General features: G+C 28.6%; 1 protein-coding gene across 1 annotated transcript in view; it reads right to left on the reverse strand.

The window, feature by feature from the left end:
* The window catches only part of LOC113367618 (SET and MYND domain-containing protein 4), a 37,532-nt gene extending 25,473 nt beyond the window's left edge, over nucleotides 1–12,059 (reverse strand). Inside the window, exons 1-2 of the mRNA XM_026609208.1 lie at nucleotides 11,872–12,059; nucleotides 11,375–11,631 (exon numbers count right to left, since the gene is read on the reverse strand). Coding sequence (XP_026464993.1) covers nucleotides 11,375–11,631; nucleotides 11,872–12,059 — 445 coding nt within the window. The remainder of the gene's footprint in view (nucleotides 1–11,374; nucleotides 11,632–11,871) is intronic.
* Between the last annotated feature and the right edge of the window lie 3,199 nt (nucleotides 12,060–15,258).

Genomic DNA, 15,258 nt, shown 5'->3' on the forward strand with positions numbered 1-15,258 from the left:
TTCAGAATTATAAAAATTTGTATGTGATCACAACTACTACATATTAATTACAAACAAAATTTCGATACAAAAAAACACGTGCTGGTTATTTTTTTAATTCAGTTTTTTCATTGTACTTATGACTATTAATTTAATTACATTTAAACCAGCTAGAAGTGCATGGCATTGTGCCTTAAGGTAAATCATTTTTCACTCCGTATCTCCGTAACGGCTGGCCTGCCTTTGCCAAAAACTAATCAGCACGTTGTCTTATCAATAGAAATCGAATGCTTTTTTAATCATTCAAATCAGTTGATTCGGCGAAAATTAGTATTCGCACATACATTTTTTCCTCTGTAAGAAATGCCAAAATGTTCAGGATCCTCTGAAATAAATTCAAATTCACGTGAAAAAAATAGTAAATTACTGAGCAATATCAAGTGACGGAAAAACTATAATTTGTGAAAAACATAGACAAATTATATTTTATTTCCAATTATCTAAATTATTTTAGTTCTACTTACCTAAATTTTCTTAATAAAAGTGTACAATATTTACGAATAATTCGCATAATTTTATTTCTGTGGCAGTTTATGTAATACATTTGTTTATTTTCGTGCAGGTATGAAACGTGTCGTGTACTAAATGTTTCAAGTATACATTTAAAATTTATGTGGTGTTATCGAGTGTTCTAGTTTTTCCCGAAAATTGTGCAACTTTTGGTGTAGAAAACCTGTTTTGGAGCAACAAGTAGTCGATTTAACACTACAGGTAAGTCAATTATAATTTATAATTTTATTTTTATTTTAATAATATCTGCACGTATTCTGTAAAGAACATCAGCAAATTTTTGGTAGTAATGTATCTGAATAAATAGATAAATTTGACAAATTTTAAGGTGCACATTATTTTTTATTATTCAGATTCGTGTTATCTAATTTTTAATTTAACAGTTATCTTTCCAAGATATCTCGATTGTTGTATAATAAATTTAAATAATTTAACTTCCCGAAGGAGAAGTTTGTTTATGTCCAAAAATTCGATTCTTGGTAGTAGTATGTCTAAATCGAAAATCCAAATGCAAAATCCAGCAAATTTTCAATTTTTAGGTACACTTTGTAATGATTTATATAACATCTAAAAAGAAAATCCAAATCCAAAAATTTGCAAACTTTACACTTTGTAATGAATTTTGCGAATCCTTGTTTAAATTTATCTATCTTATTGTCAGTAATTATCAAAATTCAGATTTTGCTGTTGTCAAATAGTTTCTGTTGTCCAATTTTAATTTAACAGATATCCTTCCAAGGTATCTCGATTGATGTATAACAAACCAAAATAAATTCTTCAAATTCTTATTCCAACTGTGTAATAAATTTTATGAATTACCATATAATTTATTTCTTTCTATGGTAATTATTAACAAAATTCATGATTTAATATTATCCTTATCTAACAATAATTTAATAGTTGCCTTCTGAGAGCATTGTTAATTTTAACGGTGTCTTATTATATTTTTATCATACAATTTATTTAAAAAGAAAATTATATAACAAATTTGATGATTTAATATATTTTCATGATCGCCAGAATTAAATTTTTAACTGAAAATTCAAATGGATTACATTTAGTATTCTTATCTTATTTACTTACCTTATGGAATTACTTTGTTTCAAAAATGTTTGATAATCTTATACTAAATTTAAATTATATATATATATATATACATATATATATATATATATTTATATATATATTATTATGATTATTATATAATCATCTATATAAAGTACTTATAAATCCGACTAATGTTTTACAAAAGTCAAAAAACAGGTTTTGTACTCCAGCAAATAAACGACCTTTGACAATTACATATTATGTCATTAAATTTGCAAAATTATTTTATTTTAACATACTATTGTTTATTAAAATACTTCAAATTTGAAATTTGAAAAAATAACTAGTGGGGTGTATGGCATCGTCCCTTAAGACAAACTGCTGGAACTTCCCGTACCGTAACGAAATATACGAGGAATATTAAATGTTTTCAAATAGATTATTATAAATATTATAACATTGTCTAATATTTATACAAATTATATAAATGAATTGCAATGTTGAAATTATTTGTTTAAAGTATATTAAAACTATAGTCAGAATTAAAATTAAAAATCTGAATTATTTTCGATATACAAAAAATTTTTTTTTTGCAAGAAAGTTCATTGAATCATTTAAATCAGACGCTTAGTTCTCTCAAAAACTTCCATTTTTTGCACATTTAGCTCTGTATCTTCGAACTGGCGTGACCTGTCTTTGCCAAAAACTAATAAACACTTCTCCCAATCATTACTAATTGAATGTTTTTTAGATCATTCAAATCGGATGCTCCGTTCTCTCAAAAACTCGATTTCTATTTTCTGCACTCTTTGCTCTTTATCTCCGTAACTGCTGGACCTGCCGTTGCCAAAAACTAATCAGCACGTCTCCCTATCAATAGGAATCGAATGTTTTTTGAACCATTCAAATCGGTTGATCCGTACGCCCAAAAAACGTGGACGAAAAATTGTATCCATACACATATACATACACAAAACACACACACACATCAAGTTTTTATGAGGTATGCCAAAATGTTCAGAAACCTTCAAAACGTCGAGAAATGCAAAAATTTTCAATTTCGATTTTTGGACGATTACTATAACTTACCCTACGGGAAGTTAATTATAGATTTTGTGATAACATAAATTTAGTCAATTTTGACATTTCTTCAAGTTTCGAAGGTTTCTGAACATTTTGGCATACTTCAGAAAAAATACATGTGTATGTTTGTATTTCGAGTCCACGGCTCAGCCGATTTGATTGATTCAAAAAACTTTCGACTCCTAGTGATGGGTAAGGTCGTTGATTAGTTTTTGGCAAAGGCAAGTCTACCCGTAGCAAAAAGTGCTGAGAAAACGGGGCAACCGATTCGAATGATTCTTTAAACATTTTACAAAATTGCCGTTTTCAATGAGTATCCTTTAAACACGTAAAAACTAAATAATGTACTACCTAAATAGTTAGTTTTAGTATTTCTCGTTGCGCTTATAATTTTATTCATGACTAGTTTACTATTGATATTCTTTTTTTTGCATAGTCTGTGTTCGTCTTTAATGTGTTAATTGTCTATTAGTCGTCGCCTTCCAGTTAGTCTGACCTGACTATGTTCAATGTTAAACTGAATGTGTAATGTTCGGCCGTGAAATGACGATGACAACACACAGGTGCAAGTAGTGATATAAATTTTAAATGTATTCCATCGATGTATTTCCACGATGAATAATTGAATATTTTCACAGGAGGAAAAACATTTTCTTTGTAAAACTAGTTTTGAATAAAAACTAAAACTAGTGTTGTATGGCATCGTGCCTTAAGGCAAATTGCTGGAACTTCCCGTACCGTAATAAAATATTCGAGAAATTTTAAACGTTTTCAAATATATTATTACAATATTGTAACTTTTATTATTTTTGCTATCTTGTTTTTTCTGAACAAATCAAATGTAAATCATGAATCTATATGTCCAGAGCATTAACAATCGTCATTTCATTTTGAATTCAATTAAAAAAAAAAAAAATAGTTACATAATTTACACAAAATTGAAAAAGTGCTCCTGTATAGTCACGGTCTAAACGCATTTGAAAATAATTCTGTGCGACATTTTCACTTATACTGCGCTTAGCTTGGCGGCATTTTCACATTTTTCGATAGTTTTCACAAACTTAGAAAAGTGCTCCAGTGCATAAACAATCTAAATGCACTTGGGTAAACATCTGTTCCAGAGTGGCGCTTAGACTGTGCTTAGCCTGGGAAATTTTTTGAATTTTTAACCCAAAATTACAAAAATATTTTTTGAAAAAAAAATTAAAAACAATTTTTTTCTAAAATCAATTATTTTGTTGAAACAAGCAGAAAGTTCTTTGAATCATTTAAATCGGACGCTTAGTTCTCTCAAAAACTGCCATTTTTTTAACATTTAGCTCTGTATCTTCGAAATAGCTGGGCCTGCCTTTACCAAAAACTAATCACCACTTCTCCCTATGGAATCGTAAGATTTTTTAATCATTCACATCGGTTGATCCATGCGCCCAAAAACGTGGACGAAAAATTGCGGACATACAAAACACACACACACACGCATCCATTTTTTCTGAGATGTGCCAAAATGTTCAGAAACCTTCAAAACGTGAAGAAATATAAAAATTCTCAATTTCGATTTTTGGACGATTACAATAACTTACCCTACGGGAAGTTAGTAAATGATGTTGAGATACGGTAAATCTGCAAGAGTAGTAATTTTAGCATCTTCAAGTGTTATACTTATAAAATTGTTCTTCCAATATCAATTCTGACGTTATTGGTAATTGTTGATTAATAATTACGGTCTAGTCGATCTTCTCAGATTTTGAATAATTTTTAATACAAGTTTTATATTGGTTTAGAATGTTTGGCTAAAACGTAGACGACATATTTTGCTTTTATCTGGTAATTCTATATAAACTCGATCGACCACCTTGCAAAACTGTTCAAATTACATATATCGTGGACTTATTCCAAAAAGAGGACTTTTAATTTTTTGGACTTAAAATTGACCGAAATATACCACCATCCATAATTGGATAACTATCTTTTAAATTTCTTTTTTTAACAAAACATGTTGCATACACATGACTTTTTTATCCATTATGGATCACAAATGTGCATTCATGGTAATATTATAATGGTAATACAAATTTTAATATAGATAGATTTTATATATATGACTGACATACACAATTTTGCAGGAATAAAGTGTTTTAATATCCGTAGACTGCAAGTTTCTAATATTTCTCTAATATTCACAAAGTTTCGAAATTTCTTTCCTAAAATTCTCAAGAAAATTAGTTTCTCCTTCAAATTACTCACAAAGTTATATCCAATTTTCCAACCCGATTCAGATATTGATTTAATTTACTTTGAAACCTACATGAAAATTATTAAGAGTTTTAAAAGAAATATGTTTTATATAGATCTACGTTTATAAATTAAAAATGGTAGGATCTGTCTTTATAAATTTAACACATCAAACATCTTTGTTTGTGAATAAATTGTTGGACTAGTAAATATTAAGTAATCATTTTACTTAATAGATTTTTTTTATTTTTCTGCGTACAAATGTTTCTCAACTTTATTAATTTAAGATAGCAAGGCAAAAAATCTTTATTCCAACTAATTTTATAACATTGTTGGCAAAAAAATGAATATATGGTGCGCCATATAAATATATGCAATCAAATAAAATTTGTAAATTTAACTTATAAAATGTATATGACTAATGTACTTGTACACCTAGTCACAAAATTAACAAAAAAATATATACGAGGTCTGTTCAAAAAGTACCCGGAATTTTCGTTTTTTCAAAAAAATATTTATTTATTCGTCTACATTAATGTGGTCCCCTTCAAAGTATTCCCCCCCAGATATAATACACTTATGCCAGCGTTTTTTCCAATTTTCGAAGCACCCTTGATATTCACAGAGCTCAGAAAAACACGTCGAACCTTAGCGACTACCACAGACAAAGTAAACAGTGAATATAGCTGAAAATTTCATCATACTTTAGGGGCATGTATACCAACACAATAAAAAAAAAATTTGACAATCAGACACTCCAGACCCGCGAAATTTAATTATTAGTAATTCCGGGTACTTTTTGAACACACCTCGTACATTAGCTTTAATAAATTAATAATACAAGAAAATGGGTGAAATATAGAGACTAAAATACTCTCAATTTATTTGCAGATTTTTTTAAAAATAATTTTGAAGTTATAATTCTAATAATGATTTAATGGTTTAATAAAATATGTATATATTAAACTCCATTTTATACAAAAATATGTTTCAGACACCTGACATTTACTTTTTTATCCATTATGGATCGTAAACGTGCATTCATAGAGTTATTGTGCGAATGGAAATTGCATTTATTACATTTATTTTCATTTAACTATGCCATTGCAAAAATTTGCATAATTGTTGCAATTTCACAAAACGGGCATTTAGATAGCGTTTATTGAAATTTTTACTGCATTTGAAAAACGATAATATAGATAACTTTAATATTGAATTATCTATACATCAATTGCAATTTTAAATTTATTCATAAATTTTCTCTAGCAACCCAAACGGTTTACAATTGCAATTTCTGTAATACTGATGATTTTTTGTATTGAAAGAAAATTCCGGGTAGGGGTTATTTTCACTTGGAAACTTATTGCTACTATCTATATTTTCAAGTGTGAACCGATGTCACTACTGCTTGACATCAGGCTGTCCGAGGTATTTATCGAATCTGGAACATCTATTGTAACGATAAATCAAGGAAAATTTAAAATTATTTTGTACATGTGCATGATTTTCAAACTCTGCATATAATAATTAAACTAGCTGTAAGTGGAATTCTGTCTTGAGGCAATTATGGCATCGTGCCTTAAGGCAAATTGCTGGAACTTCCCGCACCGTAACGAAATGTTCGTGGAATACTAAATGTTTTCAAATAGATTATTATAAATATTGTAACATTGTCTAATATTTATAAGAATTATATAAACGAATTGCAGAGTTTGAAATTATTTGTAAAGTATATTAGAACTATAGTCAGAATTAAAAATAAATCTGAAATATTTTCGATATACAAAATACAAAAAAAAAAAAAAATTGAAACAATTTTTTTTTTCAAAATCAATTGTTTTGTCAATACAAGCAGAAAGTTTTTTGAATCAATTAAATCTGGACGCTTAGTTCTCTCAAAAACTACCATATTTTGTACATATTTAGCTCCGTATCTTCGAAATGGCTGGGCCCGCCTTTGCTAAAAACTAACAACCACTTCTCCCAATCATTACTAATTGAATGTTTTTTAGTTCATTCAAATCGGATGCTCCGTTCTCTCAAAAACTTGATTTCTTTTTTCTGCGCTCTTTGCTCCTTATCTCCGCAACGGCTGGACCTGCTTTTGCCAAAAACTAATCAGCACATCTCCTTGTCAATAAGAATCAAATGTTTTTTGAGCCATTCAAATCGGTTGATCCGTACGCCCGAAAACGTGGACAAAAATTTGTATACATACACACTCACACACACACACACGTCAAAACGTCGAGAAATGTAAAAATTTTCAATTCCGATTTGCGGCCCATTACAATAACTTACCCTACGAGAAGTTATTAATTAATCTAGCTACATTTTTATCTAATATTATATTTAGATTGAACACGTAATTTAGAAGTTAGTAACAAAAATACTAAAAAATGTCTTTATTATCCAGAAATATACCACGTTCAAATTTAAAATGTTTTTAAAAATATGAGCACAAATTGTACAACATTTTTGTCTAAGAAAAATGTTTTAGAGAATTTATTCAGCTATATTTTTTGAAGACAGTATTTAGTTATAATAAGTAATTTAAAAGTTATTAATAAAAATACTGAAAAATATCTTTGTACCTCACAAAGTTCTGGACGTATCAATATAAGCAACTTCAAAAATATTTTAAAATATAGTCACAAACTTTACATAATGTAAGAAAATATTTTAAAAAATTTATTTAGCTACAATTTTTTCAAAGATAGTGTTAAAAGTTATAATGAGTAATTTAAAAGTTTGTACAACAAATGGCCAACACGTTTTCAAGAAGTTTAGAAATATCTTAAAAATATAAGCAGAATTTTTACAATATTTTCATCTAAGAGAATATTTTAGACAATTTATTCAGCTATAACTTTGTCAAAGACGGTATTTAGTTATAATAAGTCATTTAAAAGTTATTGATCAAAATACAGAAAAATGTCTTTGTATTACAAAATGGCCGACACGTTTTCAACATTAAGCATGTTTAAAAATATTTTAAAAATATAAGCACACATTTTACAACATTTTTGTTTAAGCAAATGTGTTAGGGAATTTATTCAACAATAACTTTGTTAAAGATAGTATTTAGTTGTAATAAGTAATTTAAAAGTTATTAATGAAAATATAAATAAATGTCCGTATCAACTTCTCTCCATCAGACAAACACTTCACATTGGAATATTCATAAAAGAATTCGTTCTAAATATAATTAAATTTATTTTTTCTAACATTTTAGGAAATATTTTATTTAAATGCTATAAAATGTGTATGATTTAATTACTAAATTATTTTACTAAATGATTACTTACTTTTTGGTACTTTCACGTTAACATCTTCTACAAAACCATTATTTTAACTAGAAAAATTAAAATCACTATTAAAATTATTACAACACAATTAATTTCACACAGAACACTTAAATAAATCCGATTTAATTCGATTAAATAAAATATTTATACAAACCGACGAAAGTCACTTTAAAACTGATTTCAATTCAGAAAAATATTTAATGCATTATTACATAATAATTCACAGTTACTTAGTTAGTGCTGTAAATTCAGGACATTTATTCGTGATTATGTCGATTACTCAAAATCTATAGATTGTATATGAATGTTGTATAAGAGGAAATTATAGCTGTATAAATTATCTAAAATATTTACTCAGACAAAAACTATATGTAAAGTTTTTGTTTCTATTTTTAAATATTTTTAAATTTGCATAGACAATATAAGACATTTTTTAACATTTTTGTTAATAACATCTAATCTGTATTTTGTAACTAAATATCATGTTTGATCAAATTGATAGAATTATAGGTAATTAAATTATCTAAAACATTTTTTTAGATAAAAATATTATGAAATCATTATTTATATTTTTAAATTATTTACGAAGTTGCATAAGCTCAAAAGTGATGGTAATGGCGACGAGTGTTGTCTAGAGTAAAGACATTCTTTTAAATTTTTAATAATAATTATTATCTTCTATTAACTTCTAAACTGTATTTTGTAACTAAATATGATATAGATAAAATTGTAGCTAATTAATTTATCTAAAACATTTTCTCAGATTAAAACTGGCTAAAGTAATTGCTTATATATTTAAAATATTTATAAAGTAGTATACTCTCATTATAAATTGCCTGTAAGATTCTATTCATCCGATAAAATTATTAGCAAACATATATTATTATAATTTCAAAAACTTCTACACAAAAGTTAAATAATACTATATTAAAATAGTTACAATTCGGCGTAAAACTTTTGTAAAAATCTGTATTCTAATAATAAAAGTCTGACTCCAATTTTTTTCCCTAAAGCAGTGTTTCCCAACGTGGGGCGCACGACCCACGGGGGGGGGGTTCAGTTTGTAATTTCAGGGGGGCAATTTAAAAATTTTGGTGATTTTAATGTAATGTAGTATAGTATCGGTAAAACATTCAACAAACTAGTTGGTCTGGTATTTAGACTTGAGGCAAGTTACATAAACTTCTCGATATGTTTAAAAAATTGACTTAATCAATAAAAAATAAATTAATTTATGAGTGATTAAAAGTATTCCGAATGGATATATTACACATAATTGAAAACGAACGAACACTTTGACTCGGAGTATTTTCTAATAGCAAATTTTCAAAAAACAATAATTTTTATAATTGAACCAGTTTCCAGGACTTCAATGGTTTATTATGTTCAAGACCAAGTACTCTATCATTATACCAAGTAAATAGTCTAATTTTAATTTAACAAATGTCAAAAGAACTACTCATTTTCTCAAACTTTGATCAATTTTAAAATTGAACTACTTGTCGTAAGGCCGTAATTTTCAGTAAGTTCTATAAAACCATGATATTGGCGATATATAGCCAAGAAAGTTTCATAAAAATCGGATTTAATTTTTTTCAACAGTTATTACAAGAAAACGACTCGGTAATTTTCACCTAAAACTAATCAGTATCATTCCCAACTAATGTCTTTCGAACAGCATTTAATTTTTTAAATCGATTACAAAGAAAGGGCTTGGCAGATCATCGCACAAACTGACAAACGATAGTCCTCATCGAGATACATCAAATGGCTTTCAAAATTTTGAAATCAGTGCAGCTGTTTTTGAAAAAAACGTCGATTTGCGGCAAAAAATCTGTTCACACACACACACATATAGTTTTCCAAATTTGGTCTCATTCGATTCAGAATGGCTTGAAACGTCGAGAAAACAAAATTAGCGAATCGGATTTTTTATGAAAACATGAACTTCTCCTATGGGAAGTTAAAAAAAGATTATAATGAGTTTTGAATAAATTAAAAATAAAAGGCATTTCTACACTAATAAATATTTGTATTTAACCTCTGAAAGATATATAAATATCTTTCTCTTTATGTAGTTCTCTTCGACTCTGGTAAATACAAAAAATTACAATATTATATTCAAAATCATTTTAACAATTACATTTACATAATATAAATTGAGAAAAAAAAACATAATTGTTACTAAAGTAAATATAGAATGGCATTTTCTGATAATATATATTAAGCAAATTAAAATGATTATAAGTATGGATTGTGATTTCAAATAATTGAAGTCACTTTTCTCACATTATAATTCTTCCACTTTACAAACTTACATGACCAAATCACAAAGTGCCAACTAGATCATATCATATCGCTTTCATTTCTTTTGCTTTTTTTTATTTTTTTGACGTTTTCCGGAATGAGCCACTTCATGCCGGTTTAATTTTTATTTGTTGTGATATTTCATACTATTTATACATTCCATTACATGCAAGAAAAATTACAATATTTAAATGTAAGTATATATTTCATTGATCTCCACCACTCTTAAAACTATGAAGTGCCATGTGTCTCTTCAAATCTTCGATTGAGTAAATTACTTATTACATACTTCACATTTATCAGTATGCTCTCGATTATGAATCAAACTTGTGCCTTTTCAAATGACTTAATCGTTTTGAATTTCTTATTGCATGTATTGCATTCATGAGAGCCTACTTCTTTGTGCATCAGCATGTGACTTTTCAGACTTTGTGATAGCGTGTATGTCTTGTTGCATACATTGCATTCATAGGAACGTACTCCACTATGTATCAGCATGGACTTTTCAGATTACCTAATAGTCCGAATGTCTTATTGCATATACTGCATTCATGGGGACGTACTCCACTATGCACTACCATGTGATTTTTTAAACTACTTGATTGCGTGAATGTTTTTTGCACATATTGCATTGATGCAGTTTTACTCCACTGTGTATCAGCATGTGACATTTCAGAATTGTTGATCGCTTGAATGTCTTTTTGCATATATTGCATTCATGCGGGAGTATTCCATTGTGAATGAGCATGTGTCTTTTTAGACTACCTGATTGTTTGAATGTCTTTTGCATATATTGCATCGATGAGGGCGCTCATCACTGTGTATCAGCTTGTGACTTTTCAGATTACCTAATTCTGTGAATGTCTTATTGCATATATCGCATTCATGGGGACGTACTCCACTGTGTCTCAGCATGTGTTTTTTCAGATTACTTCTTTCTGTAAATTTTTTTTTGCATATATTGCATTCATGGGCGTGTTGTACTCCAATGTGAATGAGCATGTGTCTTTTCAGACTACCTGTTTGTGTGAATGTCTTCTTGCATATATTGCATTCATGGGCGTGTGTACTCCACTGTGTATCAGCATGTGACTTTTCAAATGACCTGATTGTGTAAATTTCTTGTTGCATATATTGCATTCATGAGCGCGCTCACCACTGTGAATGAGCATATGCCTTTTCAGACCACTTAATTGATTAAAAGGCCTTGTGACAGATTTCACATTTGAAAGGAATTTCTTTGCTATTATTAGGAAAATGATGGGCCATATGCTCTTTTAAATGATCTGATTCTGCAAATGATCTATTGCAAACGTCACATTCATAAGTTAATGTCTCGACTAACTCCTGTTTAACTTCTTCTTCGATTGTTACCTCGGAATTCATAAATCTTTCTAAACACGTATCATTATCTTCAGAACACGATTCAGATTTAACAATAACGTCGGGATCATCAAAATCATCCTCCATTTCGTGTTTAATGTCTTCTGGTGAATATTCTGGTGGTTCAATTTTAATTGCCTGATCATTCATAGAATAATTGTTTCCTCCGACATTTTTATATTTTCACTGCTTACACTCAGAAAAATTAACGAAAATAGTTGTGTGCTAAATAATAGTCTAGTTTAATCAATGATTATTTTCAATATGATCAATTATTCTAACTAAATTTATTATTATATTGTCTAGGTAAATTTACATTTATTATTGGCATTTGAAGCATAGAGTTTGTTTGTAGAATTAGAGAGAGCGGAAACATAGAGAACCATATTGACTTTGAAAAGACGCGCCACGATAAAATGCCTCATCTTTCTAGAAAATACTCTCTATGCTTCAAATGAAAATTAAGTTGAAACCATTTAGATGATGTATTTATAAAGGATGCATATTATGAGGAATATGAATTTTTTAACTTTTCAGATGGCAATTTGTAAGAAACGGCGATTCTAAAAAAAATGGTATATAAAACACATTTTGAAGAGAAGTTTATAACAAACACATCAGTCTAATAGTTACTTGATTTTTCTTATGGTTTTCTGCCTAGTAACGTATTGCGCTCTTACGAGTATAATAGCTTTTTGTTTCATTCGCGCCAATGTATTTGGCGATTGTCTCACTCTGTCTACTAGTATCTATATTGCCAGACTTTTTCGTTGCCAGACATGCTTCACAACTGCAGAAACGTCTGGCAAATTAATTTTATGTGTTTTTACCCTTAACGAACATAATACTAAAATTTCAGACGGACTAAAATGATTTGAATTTTTAAAAAAATAATAAATATATTGGCGTCTGGCACATATTTAGCAGGGCCCAAAATGTCTGGCAACGTAAAATGAATGTTACGTGACGCTGGCACGTCCGCACGAACCAGGTACGTAACCTGGGAGGCACACAGAAGTATTTATTTCGCGGGCAAGAACGTAACGGTTGTTCGTTGAACACTAATACACCGCGGTTGCATTTTTGCTACGTATCTAAATTGAATAAAAAAGCGTGCAGGTGTCTTTATGTTACATAATTATTTAATTAAATTTCCTGCAAATATAGAATCAATTTCGGATATTTAGTAATTTTATTAAATAATATCATTTACAATATACAAAATTTACATATTACATAGTTGCAACATTAGAAAACTAAAATTGATAGTCCATAAAATGTTAGCCTATAAAAATAATTATTTATTTATTCATAATATGTATTATGTTTAACTCTCTTGGCAACTTCAGTTAAATCAGACTTGGCAAAGTTAAGTCTTGCGTTAAATATGTTCAACTCACTTGCATCTGTTAATGTATCTAAAATAGAACCAAACATCTTAGAAACATTGTAAACAAATTTGAATTGAAAACATTGTGAACAAATTAGTCATTTGTGAACATTACCTCTAAATATACTCATTATTTGAAGTTAATGACTATATAGTTCCTACGATCATATGACAGAGATAATTATTCCATGAACACACACTCAATCATTTTCTTGCATTGATTTTATCTTATTAATTTTCAAGATCTGAATTTCCTAAAAGTAAAACATTACAATTAGTACTAAATCATATTAGTTAAAATTCTCTTCATGTAGAACCTTAATATACCAATTCTGTAATGCAAGATCATCAGACAGGAAATACTCAACAATTCATGTTCTCTTCAACACTTAATCCATATAATGTGTGATATCCGGTGCATTCTTTGTTTTCCTTCTTGCATGTTTTAAGTCTTGCTTATTCCTTTGGTGACAATTTACCTTCTTGATTAGAGTAAATTTCCCTAGTTTGAATTCCATTTTGACAACCCATAGGGGTTATGAGCACTCTTTCTCTACAATTGAAAAGCAATTTATATCAGTTTTTGCTTAACTGAATAGTTCTGATACTAATGAAATTATAAAGAATATGTATGATAACATATATATTACACTTATCTACCTATAATATTCATATCATATCACTGAATTGAGGCTATGTGATTTTTGACTGGTCTGTCAGAAATTTCAATAATTGTGTGATAAATCAATTATCACAATACATAAAAAGAATTTGCATTGCACATGACCTATATACTGAAAATAACTAATTAGTCATTAATATAATAATTTGTAAAAAAAAAAAAAAAAAAACAGTGCAATTATACTCGCCTTTGCTGGTTTCGTATTAAATATGTGAATTTCCTAAAAGTAAAACATTACAATTAGTACTAATGATATTAGTTAAAATTCTCTTTGTGTAAAACATTAATATACCTATTCTGTAATACAATATCATCACTAAGAAATACTCCACAATTCATTTTCTTTTCAACACTTAATCGATATGTGTTCTTATTTTTCTTCTTGCATGTTTTCAAGCCTCGCTCGTTTTTTTTTTTTGGTGACAAAGGATTAATAATTTCTAATATATTATCTAACTTTGTATTTATCTTCTCTATTGGAGAAAATTTCCCTAGTTTGAAATCCATTTTCGTAGGGGTTATCAGCACTGTAATTTTCTCTACAATTGAAAACCAACTTATATCAATTTGGCTTAGCTTAGCTAATAGCTAGTATCTGATAATAATGTGAACTATAAAAATGAATATGTATAAAACTAAATAACTTACTCTCTTTATTCATATCACATGAATTGAGGTTATGTTCTGACTGGTGTGTTAAAAATTTCAATTATTACATGATAAATCAATTATCACAATACATGAACAGACTTTGCATTGAAGGCGGCCTATATACTGCAAATGACTAAACATTATTATAATAATTTATAAATTAAAATATATTCAGTACAATTAGACTCACCTTGTTTGCCGGTTTCATATTAAATACTTTTCCAGCTGACTGTTAACTAATTTCTACAACTGATTCGCACTAAATATAAAAGCAATTATAAATAACGCTTCAATAAAGGAAACATCTTGCATTTCAAACATACACGATAAAATACTCAATTATGCGTCCACGTGCACTGGCCGAGTTAACCTATATTTAATTTGACATTTCGATCATAAAAACACTTCACGGCTATTTTCAAAGGCTAATCTATGGGCCGTGCAACGTACCACGCCACGTACCGACACAGATGCGAACAAAGCAGTATTGTAAACGTTTAAACTGGTCGACGGTGGGTATTAAAGGTCACAACTATACGTAACAGCATCGTTTTTTTACTTAACATCAGTTTCGGAACGAAAGTTACAAAATGAGTTACGTGGATTTAACTTCTGTGGTTTACTGG

Source organism: Ctenocephalides felis, unplaced genomic scaffold, assembly GCF_003426905.1.
Source record: "Ctenocephalides felis isolate EL2017-DRISC unplaced genomic scaffold, ASM342690v1 CF-g0.4_SCAFFOLD_01170, whole genome shotgun sequence".
Classification (NCBI taxonomy): Eukaryota; Metazoa; Arthropoda; class Insecta; order Siphonaptera; family Pulicidae; genus Ctenocephalides; species Ctenocephalides felis.